Source organism: Onychomys torridus, chromosome 2, assembly GCF_903995425.1.
Source record: "Onychomys torridus chromosome 2, mOncTor1.1, whole genome shotgun sequence".
NCBI classification, from domain to species: Eukaryota; Metazoa; Chordata; class Mammalia; order Rodentia; family Cricetidae; genus Onychomys; species Onychomys torridus.
Window position 1 is genome coordinate 100,182,045 of NC_050444.1, and position 18,767 is coordinate 100,200,811.

General features: G+C 38.4%; 1 protein-coding gene across 3 annotated transcripts in view; it reads right to left on the reverse strand.

Moving 5' to 3' along the window:
- Positions 1 to 4,894: 4,894 nt before the first annotated feature.
- The window catches only part of Zdhhc21 (zinc finger DHHC-type palmitoyltransferase 21), a 49,915-nt gene continuing 36,042 nt past the window's right edge, over positions 4,895 to 18,767 (reverse strand). For all 3 annotated transcript variants that reach the window (XM_036178759.1, XM_036178760.1, XM_036178761.1), the window contains 2 exons: positions 8,762 to 8,805; positions 4,895 to 8,219 (listed from right to left, as the gene is read on the reverse strand). In XM_036178759.1, the coding sequence (XP_036034652.1) occupies positions 8,087 to 8,219; positions 8,762 to 8,805 (177 nt within the window). In that variant the 3' untranslated portion in view covers positions 4,895 to 8,086. The remainder of the gene's footprint in view (positions 8,220 to 8,761; positions 8,806 to 18,767) is intronic.

Here is an 18,767-nt window from a genome sequence, read left to right on the forward strand (position 1 = left end):
CTGTGTACAAGACAAGTATTCCATCAAACAGCATCTACACAACGCAGCGACACTGCTCAGCTGAATGGAGCAGTGTGATCTCTAGACTAATTAATCTGCCTACCAGGAATCCTGACATGTGAAGTCCACTAGTTCTTCCTGACTATGAAATGAATTCTGTGACTGTGATAAAACAGCCTAAGGCCACTAATTTTAAATATTCATCCAAATGGCACAACACTTGGGAAGGGAGGATTCTTAAAACATGGTAGTTCTAAAATCCAGAATTTGGGTAGATTTTAATAAATAAGGAGGTAAGGGGATAAAAACACTCCTATGTTTTTCAAAAATATTTATTTAAAAATAAGATTTCTAAAAATACAGTACATAGTACATCTCAAGAGAAGTAAAAATTCCACAATTTAAATTAAAAGCAATTTGCAAAGAAAATAAAACATTACATGAATAAAACAAATCACTAAAATAAATTAAAAGCAATGTTGTTCTTAAGGTAGATACACAGTTCGTTTTCCCTCCAAGCGCCAGTGTAGACTTCTCATCTAAACAAAGGAGGGCATCTCATAGTTCCCACCTCTCAGCATCCTTCCTCTCCTGGAAGCACTCCTGCTTCTCTTGTGCACTCTCCTCCTCTTTACACTCGAAATGTTAGTGAAGATGTTCTTAGGGTAAGACAAAGCAGAACAGTAGACGAGGCAGGCAATTGCCATCAGACTCACACACACTACAGCTGAATGAAAAGCACACAGCAAGCTTTCAGACAGGGTCTTCCTAGAAACCTACAGAAATACCATTACTAAAACTCAGGAAGGGTCTTTCATTAGGAATATGTGAGAATTGGGGCTGGCATCAAATTTCAGGAGTCTCAAAATGACACAGGTGTTGGGTGATGACTGCACGTGCCAGAGTAACCCCAGGCACAGAGTGTGTTCATCTATCGTGGTCCACGAACTGTTTGCCCAAGAGCCTCTTCTGTCCTAGGGCTCAAAACCCATTGATCTGAATACCTCTGATTGGGGTGGAATTTCTTCCTTTTTTATCTTCAGTTGATTTTTTTCTATGTATATTATTTTTTCTTTGCTTTTTAATAATCACACCAAGACACAGAAAGCAGTGGTAAATCTGTTCCTATCTACAACTTGGGAAAAATTACTACCATTTTGAACAATGGACAAGCAGTGGGATTATTAACAGTCAACCCAGTGATGACACAACTCACAAGGGACACAGTGCTGCCCTCCCCCGCCATGCTGCCCTCCCCGGCAGCCCTCCCCACCCAGTCCCTGCTTCCTCTCTTATCTGCTCATCTGCACACACTTCATGCACATGAGCTCGTCACCTCTCAAATTTTAGACTTGTTTCTTTTTTCCATTCAGAATTCACTGCCAAACCACATATTGTATGTTGAGGAGACACAGAAGAGACACAGAAAGGCTGATGGAAACAACAGAGCGTCGTGACTGTCGACTTGCCCAGGCGCATGCTCTGTCACTTCCTGGCCTGAGTCATCATCAGTCACTCCGCTTCAGTTTTAAGGAGACACGGACCAGTGTCTGTAAAGCTTCTGAGGAAGAACAGGGACACCAATCACATGCAGCAGTATTACACCCAGACAAGTCCATGCATAGGACTGCGTTCTGCCAGTCATGTGAAATGAATCACTAAAAATTTGTTTGTGAAACAATCTTACTCTAACTTCCATGTAAGCAGCAGCATCCAGACCGCTGATGTTGCAAAGTCCAACTTCTGTTAGGATGTTTGCTCAAGTCAAGGTACTTTTGCATTTCCTATTGGGAAAGTGTGTATATGGTTTGTATTTTTTAAAGTGTCCTTTAATTTCATCTTATTCTCAAAAATAGGCAAATACCTATATCATTCTTTAAGCCATTAAGGCTTATACCCACACAGAGAGAAATGCTAAATTCCTGACTTGTAATTAAAAAAGGAGCCATTATCTGCCCTTTCTTTTAGGATTTGTTGCTTACAGAAATAATGTTTTTCTTCTCTGCCAAAGTGAAACCAAGGGGAAAAGTGATTCAATAATTTTAGTAGCTTCAGCTATTAAAATACCTTATAAAGAAGCCACACTATATTAAAATACAAAATTAAAACCCACACCACTCTGCATAACAGAATAAAAACTAAGTCTAAATAACAATCATTTCAACTGACTCTGCCAGCATACACAGAAAGTAAGCTCCATGAACTGTTCACTTCTTCAGACATAGATGTGAGAAGCTAAATTCCAGTCAACCAAAAAGAAAATTAACTCTTTGGTTCAAGAATTAGGACTATAATTCAAAGCTATAGTGTATAGCACCAGGATGTTTTAGTTGCTCAGGTTGTAAAACACAAGTTTCAGGCACCAGTAGGTTAAAACACCATCTATCCACACTGGCTCAGACACAAAGCTTACAGTACACACACAATCTTCCCTCTTAACTGACAGCCTACAAACGATCAGACATCATGCTGAGTGAAATGGGCAAGCAAAGCTACAAAAGAGATTGCCTGGTTATGGCATTTCGGGCTACATCTTTACGTATAAAGCTTCTGAGATGAAAAATATGTTATATGTGTGTAATTAGTTAATTATACAGCGGAGCAAGTGTGGAAGCACTACCAGCACACACATGAGGTAATGAATTAAAAGTGCCAACAGAAACAAAGACCTCCAGGCTCTTAAGAACAGCAGAAGACCCCAATCTTTGCAGTGTAAACCATCCTTCATACCTAAACTGTTGATTTTCTCTGGTGACTCAGTGTTTGCCCTAAGAGACTGCTAAAATAGGTTCCAGTTTTCTCAAACTTTGGGCAACCTATGATTTCTCCTCTGTATTACACAGCTGCACTTCCATGTTATTTTTAACATGTGCATGTTAAAAATGATGCAGGTTAACATATCCTACACAATTATGTAAAATTACAAATAATCTCTCAAGAGCATATGGCCAGCTGAAGAGAAAAAGCAATATAAGTGGAGATGAAATAACTCACAGCAAATGCTTTCCAGAACAAACGACTCTTACAGTAAATGGCGCTAGCCGGGGATGAGGAGATGGCAAGGGGAGTCTCTGGTTTCACAGTCCCAGGTCTAGTCAACTCTTTTGTAGAGATGCCGATTATTCACGTCCATTCAGCCTTCTCTCCATCTTACTAATGTCCCTACTTTCTTTATCCAATTTTTGACTATTTGCTGCTCACTGGTACCTGAACTCTAGGGTACGCAAGGAGGAAAACCAACAGTATAGTAAGATATGATAATGACATCAGTAATACCAATGACTCAAGAATGTTAAGCATTAAGCCGAACACAGCAGCACATGACTGTAACCCCAGAACTAGGGGGCGAAGGTAGAAGGATTCTGAGTTCAAAGCCAATGAAATACTGTCTTCAAATAATAATAATAATTTGTTCCAAATTATCACTAGCAGGTAATATTGTCACATCTAAAGAACTGATAAAAATGTTATTTGGTTTTAACAAAATGGCTTTTAAAAATAAATTTTGGTTTTTTTTTAAAAAAAAAAAAGCAGAAAGATAATGGAAGTGAGAAAAGTCACTTCTTGAAGTTAAACCATCACAAAGGCAGCATAAATGCTAAATATTGGTTCCTATAGTCAATGACAATACTGGTATAAAATACTTTCAATAAACAGCTTCTAATCTTTCCCCCACATTATTCTGCTATAGAGTATTATAGAATCTAAGAACAGCTAAACATAACTATCCTAAAATTTTTTTGTAGATAAATTCTGAGCATGGTACCTACAACAGAAGGCAACAGATGTGGGTACTGAATCATATACTCACTCATTAGTTAACTATATGGTCAATAATACCAGCAAGTAGAACACACTAAGTTTATAGGACTAACTAACTACATCTGCCAATACTTATAATTTTCAAAGCATTAATAGAGGTGGATAAAAGTCTAATGTTTTAACTATTAGTAAATTACATAATGTTTGGAATAAATTCCCAATATATCTATGTAGTAGAGTTCATGTCAAAATCTACATAATGAACTACTATAGTTTAGTGAACTGTAGCTAGGTTATCGAACACATGACATACAAGAGAACTAACTAGCCAGAGAACAGATAGTCTAGACAAAAATCAGCAAATGTGAATGAATATTAGTGCCATATTAAGCCACCGCAAGACAGGTTGTGATTTTTAGCAATACATGTAAGAACATTCAAACTACCTATGATCTAACATAGAAAACTATGTGGCTTTCATCTTAATTCATTGGTACTTCCTGTTTAGAAGTGTGCTCACAATTTGGATCTTTGTGTTTAGAATGAACACATCTTTTATACAGAACAGTTACTTGTTTGGAAGTAACTTGAAGTCGATTAAGACTGGTTAGAACGAGCTGCCATCCTTACTGGAGCCGTCTCTCCACACTGGAGAGATGTACTAGTGTCAGCTGAGATGGCTGCCTCACTTCCTCCACATCTCTCCCTTTCTCCTCCTGGTCTTGAACCCAGGGCCTCTTGTGCCACTGAGGTACACCCCAGCCCCTACTTTATTACTATTAAGTAAACTGTCTTCTGAAACAGAGTTACTATGTTAGCTACAATTGTAAATGGCTCTTTATGTTAACTAAAATATTTTAAAACAATTTTTAAACAAAATAGTGTTTTTATTTTGTGTAACATCAGCTAGCTTAGTAATTTGAAACAAATCTGGTTACAAAGTACCAAGACTCTTTAATAGATCACTTAATGTTTAGAAGACTCTGGACTAAGTCCATTGTTGCCTACATTAAACCTATCCAATTAAAGTTTTAAAAATTGTGTGTGTGTGTGTGTGTGTGTGTGTGTGTGTGTGTGTGTGTGTGTGTGTGAGAGAGAGAGACAGAGAGACAGAGAGACAGAGAGACAGAGAGACAGAGAAAGAGACAGAGAGAGACAGAGAGAAAGAGAAAGAAACACACACCCATGATGCTGGGGAGGGAGCCTGTGTGCCATATTTATAGAGGTCAAAAAATAACTCTGTGGAGTCAGGTTTGGTTTTTGTTTTGTTTTTTTTCTTCACCTTCACCTCTAAATGGGTTCTGGAAACAATCTGGTCACCACAGCAAATGCCTTTCTGTGCTGAGCCACCTTGCAGGCCCAACCCTAATTGTTTACCAAGTGTAACTGCAGCCCAGGAATTAATATTTTAACTCCAGAAGCCCAAAAAATGATTCTGCTAATGTAAAAATATCGTTTAACACACATTTTGCTAAACTTAAATGAGAAACTTATAAATAAATACTTCAACGTAATATATAGACTGAAAGGCAATCTCACAGCTAGTTGTTTTCCAGCACACCACACACGCAGTCATACCCAGGGCTATTCAGAGTGACAAGGGAGGCGACTATGGAATCTACAGGTTTAACTCTGAGAAGGTTTCTTAAAAAGCAAAGAAAAAAATAGTGTTATTAATCAATTATTAATTATTTTAAGGCAATTGAGTCTGTGTATTATGAGACCATTCAAAAACTGAATTGAAAAATTAAATGTATTTTTTAGATATTCACACACTGGATAACATAGTTGCCACAGTAATTGTAATAAGTGTTTTGTTCTGTAATAAAATAGTAATTTTAAAGTAAGTTTTCATAATGATAACAAATTAAATTACCAAAATAAGGTTTAAAGTAAAATATGAAATAGCTTATCCTAATCTAAATTTGTGATTAACAGTAAAGTATACAAGAATACACATACATGAAGCCAAGTAATTTACCTCCAAGGAGCATCACCAACAGTAACACATTCGTTTTCAATTTTCATAAAATTTTACACTTTTCTCCATATATTCCCGTAAGTGTGTACCTCTGACATGTTCACAGATTGGAGATACAACCCACTAACAGGACAGTGAAAGCCTAGAGCCAGTATAATTACATCAATTAGCCAAAAGAGGGCGCAGGAAGAACATAGGAGCTTAATCCCTAGGACATGGCCAATAGGCGTTTCTTCAGGAATCTAACAATGATTACAAACCCCTTGTGGGGTCAGACATACATTTGACAATACTGCATAAGTATATATAGATATACTGCAATATAGATTATGTAAATACATTGATAGTAGCATTTCTGTAGCTCAAACTAGTGCATTAGTTTGTAGTCCAATGACTCAAGGAAACTGCAGAGAGGATCAGGACCCGGGAGAGTAAAGACAAAGGGAAGAGGATGTGCCCTAGAAGTGGAAAACCTAAGAAAGCCATACCCACAAATCCTCAGCATGGGAAGAGACCGTTCCCATTACCTGCGTCATAGCTACAAAGCTCCATAGCAGCCTTGATTTGGCTCTGCTAAGGATGCCCAAGGTCTTATGTGAACAGAGTATATACAGCTGAAGGCATCCACTTGCATCTCCCTACATGATCTATACACCACTTCCTTTGAGAATCTGTCATCAGCCAATTTAGTCAATCAGCTTGCACAAAATCCAACCCCTTTGCTTAAAATAAACATACTAATTTTATGTTTCCTAACCTTTATAAATGTTTCTTATATTAAACTTACTAAATGTCTTAGCACCAATAAATATTTTCATCTGCCACTTCTAAGACCTTAAATAATAAACATAATTAGAACATGAAAATATGGCATTAATATTTCTGAAAAGAGCTTATTCTATTACTTCAGAATATTTTATAAGACATTTACAGTATCTGAAAGAACTAGCCATAGTACAGCTGACTGGCTAACAATAATGATTTCTGTCTCAGCATTTCCCAGCTATGATTCTGTACTTTACAATGACCTTAAGAAAAGTATGTATATGGTTCAGGAGTAGTAGGTTTCTTCACTATTATTTTCAAGGGAAAGACCACTAGCACACACACTTTTCAAACATATGGATTTGCAGTGTTTTAAATGAAAAAATTAAATTATACAAAATGTTTTCACACACAAAAAGGCTCCATGTCAAGGACCATCACTACCCTGGACCATTCTTCTTTAAGATAATTTCCTGGCATCAGCTATTAATAAAAGGTCTCTAGAGTGAAGTAAATCATAACTGGGCAATGGAAATTCAATTTCAACCTGGGTGATTACTGATATATAAAGTTAATGACCTACTTTTAAACTTTGATCTGAGTTGACCAGTATCTATTATATAATATATAAACCATCAATGTGTACAGTGAGGACTACTGGCAGGTAAGTAAAAATATAGATACTTTAAAACACAGTATTCCTTTGTATACTGTGTATTACACACCATCCAGTTATACTAGCATTTTAAAACATCTGCATTCTGATATAACTGCACTTGAAGAAGTAACTGGAATTATTGCAAACTTCCTATTCTTTTCAGTCGTTAGAATCTTAGGGCAAAATAGGAATATATGCCTAACTGGTCACTAATTTTTTCCTGGGAGCAAACATTCTAGTAACAATCCCTAATCACAGTGGAAGGGAAAGCTAAGTTCTCCTTTATAATAAGGAAGTGGTTGGTGCACCACTTGTGTACCGTACTTCGCTTCTGATGAGCAGGAAAGAAGGAAGGCTCAAAGAGCTGCTCCTAGGCCAGCACTGCCCTTTGTTGTTCACCCTACACTGCATGTTAGAACCCTGCAGCACATATAAAAGGAAGTAGTGAAAAGCATTTTAACATATTCAAAAAAGAAAATTTACACATAAGAAAGTGTATTAAGTTTTGTAAACCTGAAGAATTAAATCCAAATTTGGTTAGTACTGCTTAACGGTAAACATTAAACACCTCAAATTTCCTATAAATTAAAATTTAAAATACTGTGAGTGCTGAAGGAAATGTATGTACAATTTTTTCATCCAAATCACTGCCTTTTGAGTTTAGTAACAAAAGCATTGAAAGAAATCCTAGAGGAGGGCTAATTTGAAAGTAAACATGCTTTTAAAACTTAAATGTAGATCTTGTATTAGTCCCACAACAGGATCAAGATCACTATTAAAATAAAGCCTGGGGCACATAATGATGCCTAAGATTGGTGGGTGGATTTTAATTGACTTGAAGACTGTCATAGTTCTATTCTCCTAAAACCTGTAACGCATTTCCAGCCTGGAGGACCCATCTGTGCCCACCATCCATCTGTTTAGACGTGATTGGCAAAGTGGTAGGGAACGCGCAGTGGCTGCCTCTGCCTGAAAGGAATGAACCACAGGATCTTCCAACGAGTGCCAAACACTTCTGAGAAGGTCTGCTGCCATGGCTTCCGGGGCCGCGATCTACAGAAGACAGCATTATTAGTGAGAGACAGCACTCCCACCGCGCACTTCAGTCAGCTGAAACAATACAGGCTGGCTGGGGTCCGTCACCGGACTCGGATGCATTGTGTCCCAGCATCACAAATACAGCCTTCCTTTCAATGTGGCATGCAGCTGAACCTTAGCTCTGGATAGCAGATATTGTATCTGCGTCGTCAATCAACCCAGGGTAACTCTGGAAGCAGAGGAGGAGCTCAGCATAACAGAATGTGTGTCAACAACACAGTAGCAAATCTCTTTTGATGTACCTTCGGGACAAATAATTTAACTTACTTCTGCGAGGCAGGAAAGAAAAGTGATCAGTACTTATTGTGTTTAAAAACTCTGATGGCTGAAAGACCCCTACTGTAAAACTGGGATACGCCTGTCGAGCTTGGGCCTCAGACAGGGAAACCAAGAAAAAGTCATTATTATATTAGTTTCCTACTATTAACATATGCACACAATTCTCAAAGGTTCTAAGTTGTTTTTATTTTTAAGATTGCTATAGACTTTATACTTACATTTCTTCACAACAGTTTGACATCTTTTCAATAGATGTTGTATCCTATTAAAAATAGAAAAATTATATTCAGATGTAACAAATTTATCAATACTTCTGTTTTATGGAATATTTAAGCCTATTCAGAAAATATTCTAAAGATTTAACAAGTTTCTATGTCTACATATATCCTGGAGTCCCCTTGAAGAAATAAAATCAACATTACATCATGTCAAAAAACTACTGGCCTACAAAAGTGTCAAACATCTCTACAAGAACCATTTCATTCAACTGTAACCTCTGAGGACACCTGATCTCTTGGTAATTCTTTTAAAAGCCTAGTTATTAACACTCAACTGTCTGCAAATAAACATGAAAAATAAATGAATATCAAATGATACATAAAAACCATCAATGAATACAGAACTACCAAGATGCAAAGAGCGCTAGTGACTCTGGGTTTTACAGACTTCTATAAATAAATAACAAAATTCAATAGGGCAATCTATCAATTGATCACGTTACATCTTTTAGTATGAAAATTAAAGTTAGTTGATTGATATTCCTTAATTAAAATAAAAACTTTTTTTTTCAACAAACAAACCAAATCTTTACAGCAATACAAGCTCTTGTGGGTGTCTGAACAAGGCTGTAATGCAGGCACAGAAAGAAAGCATTGCAGCAGAAAAGTTTCTGAAAATGCTGGTGCAGACTATAATAACAGAGGCCCTATCAACTATACTGACCAACTGTTACGATACCCAAATACCCAACAAATAAATTGTACAACCTTATATTTAGGTAAAAATTAAGAGTGTAAGCACACTTTAAAGCAATAAGAAAGAAAAATTCTTCTTCAAATGTGCAAAAACGTTAAATTTTTGCCTTCGCCCTTGACTTGACCTTCCTAACTTGCTCACACAGCAGACAGTGGAGAATAACGATATGAATCAGAACTACTCATGGAAACACAGAACTCCCTTTGGTGGTGCTAACCCATAGTCCTTACATTTAGGCATGCTAGATGAGCACTCGTGATGACCAACTGTCAGACATGGTGGCTGAGCAAGCTTGCCTCTAGAAGGGAGAAGTCACTCTGGGTTTAGGAGACTAGGAACAAATAGTTCATTTATAGAGTTTCCTCAAGATTTATAAAAATAGGGCAGATTTACTACATGTTCTATATATATCAGCCTTTTTTATTATGCCTTGAAATTGATGGTATTTGAAAATTGTTGAAAATAAGCTTCTTTTTATTGTGTTATATAACTTGCTCTCAAAACAATTATTTATTCTAAACACAAACAGAGCCTACAAACATCTAAGAACATTTCTTAAGAATTTAGAGGAAAGCTGGGCTTCAGGTTCGCATCTACAAAGGACGTGGGTAAAGTCATGTTTATAATGGCTGAGGGTGTAGATGTAACATGAGACTGCAGAGGAACCCACACCTAAGTGCAGAGGGGGAGAGCACTCACCACATGCTGTCTCTAGAGCAGTGGTTATCAACCTCCCTAATACTGTGGCCCTTTAATACAGTTCCTCACGTTGTGCTGACCCCCAACCACGAAATTATTTTTGTTGCTACTTCCTAACTGTAATTTTGCTACTGTTATAAATCATAATATAAATATCTGATATACAGGATATTGGATATGTGACTTCTGGGGAAGGGTTCATGACCCACATGTTGAGAACTGCTGCTCTAAAGGCATATGAATGCCTGAAATACAGCCACTGACAACACCTTTATGCCTAAAACTGTGTGAGGACAGGAAGGCAGGGTCCGTCGACGGTCACCATTAATCCTGGGGACAACTTTTACTGTACAGAATCTATACTGAGTAATTTACTTGTGGTCCTTAAGGGAATCAACTTTAAAGACCCCAAATCCAGCTTTCATACATAGAAACCATTTGAAAGAGTCAGACAACTTTCTAGAACCTACTTCAGGAAATAGACAATACTCCTCTTTAAACCACCAAGAGTAGATAGCTGCTCTCTTAAAGGATGAGATGTTTACTCTGTTATAAAGAGGAGCTGGGAGGCCCAAATTAAGCCACTGTGTTCTCTAGAACAAGTGCTCACCACTCTCTACCTCTGCATCCAGAATCCTGTAACACAAACAGCAGAAGTCTGTAGCTGCTCACTGAGCAGTGAGCTCTCACTCTGGGAGCAGCAAGCAGGAATCAGTTAGACCTTACCACTTCAGGCCGGCCGAGTGCTCAAGACAGACGCTGTCACTAAAGGAAAATGCAAACCATGCTAGCCACAACTGCTAAACCTAGCCTACTCTGTTTAGTTTTACAATGTGGGATCTGTTTAAAGCATACTGAAAATACTCAACCCCTCTTACGGCACTAGGGAGGGCCAACAAGACCAATGCTACAGAGGACTATAATACAACATACAGCTTCAGCGAGCTAGCAGACAGCCATTCCTTCAGGAATGTGGAAGTCACACAGTTACTGCGTGTTGCTACAAGTAGTTCTGAGAAATGTCTATGCCTGAAATGATCTAATGATCAAAATGTCCAATACTTCAATCGGCCTGTATAACTAAGCAATACAAAAGAATGCCTCACTATTTCAAAAACTGGAGTTTTGCATTTAAACCCAACAAGATTTTCAGAGACAGGTATTATCTTCCCTATTCTCTCTTTCAATACGTTGTCTTTTCTTAATGGCTAATCTTGGCATAAAAAGGGATCTTTCAGATTAAGTGCAAAATATGTTTGAAGGTAAGACTGGATCATGCCTGGAATGGAGAGAAAAAAAGTTTAACAGAAGGGAGAAATAGATTTATTGGAAAATTAGAATAGGGTATGGTTAAAAAAAAAAAAAAAAAAAAGCAAGAATTTATCACCATCGGTGTCTTAGTTAACAGGTTAACAGGGCCAAGAATCCAGCCCCTGAGCACAGAAGGCTGACAGCCGCTCTTCTTTGAGGTCATTCTTACCAAGGACCACCACTTGGACACATAAGTTGTTCTGTGGGGAAAAGGATGTGTGGGAGAGAGGCCTTATATACACTGAACAACAGATAAAGGATAAACAGTCCATCTGGTTCCAATAACTATCTTCAGAGATAGAAGAGTCCTTGTCTTTGGGCCTATTTAACTCCAGAAACAGTTTCCAAAAGGAGTTTCTTAGCATACCAAACACTAAGACCGGATGAAAGTAAAGATGGCCGTCAGAGAGGGCCTGCTGAAGACAGCTCCATATCACATCCACAATCGCCTGAACTCAGTCCTCACTGTAGGTCTCCTCAGCCATTAAGCCTCTATGCTGCACATGTTACCTAACTTATGACTCTAATGCTGACTGAATGTAGACTTGGAAACACTTTTCAGGAAGGTTTTTTGTAGTTCAAGATCATGTCTCTGCGTTCTACTAATTTTAAGAGCTTCATTTGATTGCTTACTAGTATATGAATAGCAGTACACTTCATTTTATGATTTTATTTTTATTTATGTGTTGTGTGTGTATGGTGGGGAAGGGGAGGTATGCACACGAATGAAGGTGCTCGTGGAGGCTAGAAGAGGGTGGAGTTACAGGCAGTTACAAGCCATCCAATGCAAGTGCTTGTACCAAATCTGAGATCTCTGTAAGAGCAGTACACCTTCTGAGCCATCTTTCTAATCCCCACCCACTTAACTTTCAAGTCAAAAGCACCTAGCAGGATAGGGCTGTACAAAATGGACACCTTTGGTATACGTCTGCAGGACTGAACTAACTGGACACACTAGAAATAACATAATTCTTTCTCTTTAATTGTTTCTCAATGTGAAAGCAAGGAAGCCCTGCCACCCTTCAATCTCTCTGCCCTCCAGGGCTGTCAGTTTACTCACTGGAAACAGACAGCTCTTCAGTATCCATTGCTAACAGAGGACCAGCTGCATCCTTTATTTGAAATGTGAGGTTCACATAAACATTTCATCAATAACAGGACAATAGTGCAGAGGCAGAAGGTTTAACATTTGTAGCCACTGAAAATCTCTTTCCAAAGGAATTTCTTTGCTCTTCTTCATCAAACCATCATCTGACTATACAAAATATGTGAGACATTCAAACTCCGTATCTCAATTTCCAAGTAGGAATGCTTACCTTCTAAGTTTTTGTGAGGTTTAAATAGATCGATATGTATTAAAATTCCTAATAAATCCTGATAAATGACTGAAAAGTCCTAATTTTTACTGTTTTTAAGCACTTCTTCATGCTTAAAAAAAACCAGTATCTCAATGATATCAGTTACTCAAATTATGTTTATAAGAGCTTATAATGAAAGACAAAATGACCAAGACTATGTATGTAATCCTACAACTAAAAGGGGTTACAGTCCATTCATAAAGTAAAACTCCAAAGTATATAAACCATTGTTCATTTATTCATCTATTTATATAGAGTAACCATAAGTACGTGGCAAGATTTTTAATAAAGAAGCTGATGGTCAGCAAAGGTGTCCACACACATACCAAGAAGCCACAAAGGCACACGTGCAGCCACAGAGGGTCACTGTTAACACACAGGCATACATGTGCAGCCATAGAAGGTCACTGTAAACACACAGGCACACATGTGCAGCCACAGAGGGTCACTGAACAAACAGGCACACATGTGCAGCCATAGAGGGTCACTGTACACACACAGGCATACATGTAGGCCAGAGGGTGACTGTAAACACACAGGCACACATATGCAGCCATAGAGGGTCACTGAAAAAGGTGTTTTATCAGTAACTTCACAGTTGCCAGAAAGCTGAAAGAACTGAAAACCTATGCTTTCAAGTGAAAACCTAAACTTAACTGCTTTCACATTTTAACATGAAAATTACACTTCTGAAGAGGTTTCTGGTTATCAATAACAGACAGTAGTTGGGGAACTGAAAGAGCCTTGGGATTAGGGCTTGGGAGGTCACTAACAAACCAACAGAATGTAAGAGACACTTGGCTCCCTTTGGCAAAGATAGTCAATACATAGAAGATTCATGCTTCTTCTATTATGTATTATTAGTGCTCTGTCTGCCAGAAGAGGGCGCCAGATCTCATTACAGATGGTTGTGAGCCACCATGTGCTTGCTGGGAATTGAACTCAGGACCTCTGGAAGAGCAGCCAGTGCTCTTAACTGCTGAGCTATTTCTCCAGCCCCACATATTTCTTCTAACCTCATGGTACACATGAATTCAGATCATGAGCTGATAAAATCAACTTCTGGGGAAAATGCATTATAACAAGTTAACACAAAATGTTTAGCAATACAGCAACATAAAGTGTCTCTACATTTAGGGGTCAAGAATTCTATGCACTAACTATCCTACAAGCATGATCAAAATGTATTTGAATGTTTCAAGCAGTCTCTCACACTGAGCAAAGAGAAGTGAGGTATAGAAACACTTCTGCTCAGAAACACATTCACACAAGTCATTCAACTCCACACATAATGTTGATTACTACAAAAAAGAGAAACTAGTCTCTATAAAATTCATTATTATATCCACATACAAAGAAATATGCCCAGTGTTAACATAGAGCATGAAAAGCATCTAATAAACATAATAAATTTTGGCAATATTTTTAGGGTTTTAAGACGATACCAAGGAGATAGATATGCCATATAATTTTACAATTGGAAATGCTGTATTAGAAATACATTTTTCTAAACTAGATATAATTTAGAAAGGAAAGCAAAAACGCCAGTGATCTCCCTTTAAAGAAAGATGTGAGCTACAACAACCCACACATGTGCTGCTGCTGCAAGCTAAACATGCTGAGCATGATGTGCACACAGACTCACTAACTCAATTCACCGACTCACTGACATTTGGCAAAACTCAATTCTAAAGATCGACAATTCTAAGCCTACATTTCTGGATACATATTTAAAAGCAAGAAAATCCATTAATTGATTAATAAAATGCTACTTAATAGCTAATCTCCTTTAATCTGATTTAGCATTTTGAACATGAGATACTTTTCATTGAATAAGATTAACCCCAGTTAAATTAAGTCACCATCTTAGTTACAGGCCTATTCTGTGAAGAGACACCATGACCAAGGCAACTCTTAAAAAAAGGAAGCACTGAATTGGAGCTTGCTTACATCTGCAGAGGAACATGCTGGGGAGCATGGCAGCACACAAGCATTCATGGTGCTGGAGTGCGGCGAGCTCCTCGACCAGCGAGGAAGAACGACCACCATTCGAGGATTCTTCTCAGATCACACTTTATTGGAGCGCCTCTTGATTGAAGGAGAGTAGGAGGTGAGGGGCCCCAAGAACCAAAAGGCAGCTGCTTATATAGGGAACCAAGCGAACGGGTCAATCTGTGATTGGATCCCACCAGAATGCAAGCACGGGGAGCCACGGGATAGGCTGAGGACATAAGGCCAAATTACCATATACACGCATGCGCAAGCATGGAGGCGCGCAGCCCAGCAAGCACAGCCAAATATGGAGTTGTTTACAGCAAAGCTGTCAGGAAGTCAGCGCCATCTTAGAATGGCGGCTCCCTACACTGGAGAAGTAGCTGAGAGTTCTATATCCTGATCCAGAGAGAGACAGAGACAAAGAGAGACAGAGACAAAAAAAAAAAAAAAAAAAAAAAAAGACTGACTGGGCCTGGGCCTGACAGGCTTTTGAAAGCTCAAAGTCCACCCTCAGTGATGCACTTCCTCTAACAAGGCCACACCCCTAATCCTTCTAATCCTGTCAAAGAGTTCCACTCTCTGGTGACTGATTATTCAAATATATGAAGCTATAGGGGCCATTCTACTTCAAACCACCACAGTCACCCATGTACTAATGATTCTTTCTATATTTAAGCAAATGTTGACTACAAATCAAACATGGGTCAGTAAGTATAAGGAGAAATATTTTCTCTGTAATGATTTTTAAAGTTATCTTTTGTATCCAACTAGAATTCAATAGCATCTATGAGACCAAGGCAACAGTCACTCAGCTCTTACAAAGCTGCAGCTCAACACATCTTCCTCACCCTACCCTAACCTCACCACACTGAGCAACCAATCACTGAGCAACCAATGCACTGCATTCCAAAGATGACGACAGAGGCTCACACTAGCACACAAACTCCTGTACCCAGGAGACAGAAATGCTTGTACACAGAATTGAGACAAATTGAGTCCTCTGATGTCAATTACATTAATAACAATATCACTGTCTACTTCATTCAGATACAAGAGCTAAAGAGCTAAGTCTCAGTGAGGGCCGATAAGAGAACCTGTTTCCTGAATAAAGGAAACAGCATCAAAGCCAACTGCTTTTGTAAACATGACTTCCAATTCACTTAGAGCACACAACACATACATTTGAAGTCTAATTTAAATCAAATCTGAAAATAAAGTAAACCCTTAAAATTCTGCTTCAGATTAGTCAATTTACTAGAAATACCTGATTGTGTTGTGATCCTCTAATTTGGAAATGAAATTATGGGGAGGGGGTGTATTCATTCCAGGTTAAAGGAAACAGTAGGGAGATAATTAGTAAAAACTGGAACCCTGCTTCTCTAAAACCTTAGGTGAAAGTATAGGAGCCAGCATTTGTGGGAAAAGATATTCTTTCTTCCCAAAGAGTCTCTTGCACATGGGAGCACAGGGGTAGGGAGAGGAAAATGCCTTCTGTGGAATGAATGGGACTTACTTCTCCGCTGTTCTAATGCGATCTTCAAATCACCACTAGCTCATGGGGTAGAGATCTGTGCATTCGGATATGAGGAAAAGGGATGAAGCCTATAGGCAAGCTTAGTTCAATAAAAAATAGAAGAGAACAAGTATTTATGAAGAAGGGAAGCATAGTCTCTATTTTTACCTTTTAATGTTTTAAATGTTATTTTGTACGGGTGCTAATAATCCTTAGATGTAAAAGTCACACTCCGAAGAAGACATGACAAGTATAAACAAGCAAGCCTCTCTGAATCAGCAAGGAGAGGAGTACCTTCTGAAACCATTACTCCTTTAATCCAGTAAAGAGCAGGGCTTGACGTTCACCATGACAACCCAGGGAAGTGGACTTAATTTCTTTCTTCTCTGTGTAGTGTTTGTGTGGGTGTGTGCACATGGGCATACTCATGTACAGGTCAGAGATGGATACCAGGTACCTCCCCCAGTCACTCTCCACTCTGGTTTTGAGGCAGGGGCTCTCTGTGAACCTAGAGCTCACTGATTCAGGTAGACTGGATGGCCAATGAATTCCAGGGCTCCACCTGCTTCCTTTTTCCAACACAAGGGCTAGAGATATGTGCTGCCACACCTGGCTTTTATTTAGGGTTCTGAGAACCCAAACTCAGATCCTCACACTTGGGCTACTGAATGAGCTATCTCCTCAACTCAACTTAGTACAATTTCCATTATAAGTATTTGTATTTGATAGCAAGTACAGTGGTTAAATATCAGACTGACAAAAATCTACTCCCTCCCTCTTAGCACTTGCATCTGCTTCTGAATGTCTCATAGTTGTTTTTTGTGTGGTTTCTACTAAGTTTAGAAATGACTTATTGGAACTCAATTTCCCTGCTTAACACAATGAACTGCTATTCAATATTTAAGAAATACATACAATCTGAAAATAATTATTAACATGTCATATTGTGATAGTATCAGGCTAGAGCCAAGCAAGTAACAAATAGCTCACTTATTATGTTCAACTCAGAATGCTCAAACTTTATAGTGGAGGCCCTTTACAAAGCTTGAAATAGTTGCCATCAAAGTATAGTCTTGGAAATTAATGGGGATGCACAGGGGGAAGGAAGTTGCTACTCAGCCACAAGCCCCTGCCAGCCCTCAGGAGCGATGGGCACTTTTAGCTGAATGTTTCCACATGTCCACTCCTAAATATTAACAGTAAGAACAGATGAATCAGAAAATTTCTGTTTGAGGGATTTAAATATCTACTACAAATTCTGGTAAATTCAAAGTTGGAAGTTAAGCAATGTACATAACTTGTTGATTTTGACATGTCTTCTGAATTAGAAGCTCATCATTATTAAGTACTTATGAACAGTAGAGAACAGAACTTTAGGGGAAATAACCTTATCCTCAGCACTGTTACTCATAGCCATGTCACTTATTATTATCTGGGGATATTTACACTCAATGGTAAAAAAATAAAAAAATAAAAGATTAAAACAGACATGTCACAAAGCTCTATGGAACCCCAATAAGCATATAATGTTCAACACCCATCATCAGGGAAATGCAAATGGAAAAAACCACTATTTCAAACCACCAAAATAGCTACAGTTACTAAGACTGCCATCAAGAGATGGCAATGATATGGAGCAACAGAAATTCTCATCCATTGTTGGAGGACTGCGCTTCACTTGATAGAAGGTCCAACAGTAGGGGTGGAGGCGGAGATAGGCTTCATGTGACCCAGTATTTCACTTCTAGAACAAGTTTATTATTGCAGAAAGAAATCTACACCCCCCCAAACTGTCATTCTCAGTCTCCAAACCCTATGCAATCAGTATGTCATTTTCTTCCTCTATGTATCTAGTCCTCACATTCCATACAAGTAGACTTGCTGAAGTATGTGACCTTGATTGAAGTCCACATGTCTTCAAGGTTATAGGTGTGGTATCATGGACCAGCACTTCATTCTTTTCATATTCTCATGGACAAATCACAATTCTGGCATCTATATAATCAACAGTGTTGTACTTCCTCCTGTCTGGGGCTCCTCAGAATACAGCTGCTGTGTATACATATACCCATCTTTTATTCTGGATATGGAAAAGGAACTGATGACTCTAAAGAAGAACTCTGTGGTTCTCTGTTTAAAGAACTATGGAGCTGTTCTTTGCAACACTGCACAATGTCATACCACATCAGTGTGTGAGGACCAACTGAGTTTTAAGTCCACTCACTGCCTTGAAGAGGAGCACAAAAGTTTGCCATTTTGTTGAAGTCCAACTATTTTTCTCTGGTAGTTTTCACTTTGGTTATGTTTTCTTCTGAGAGTTATACTCTAACTTCTACACTTCAGCACTACAATCCATTCTGAGGTAACTTTTTT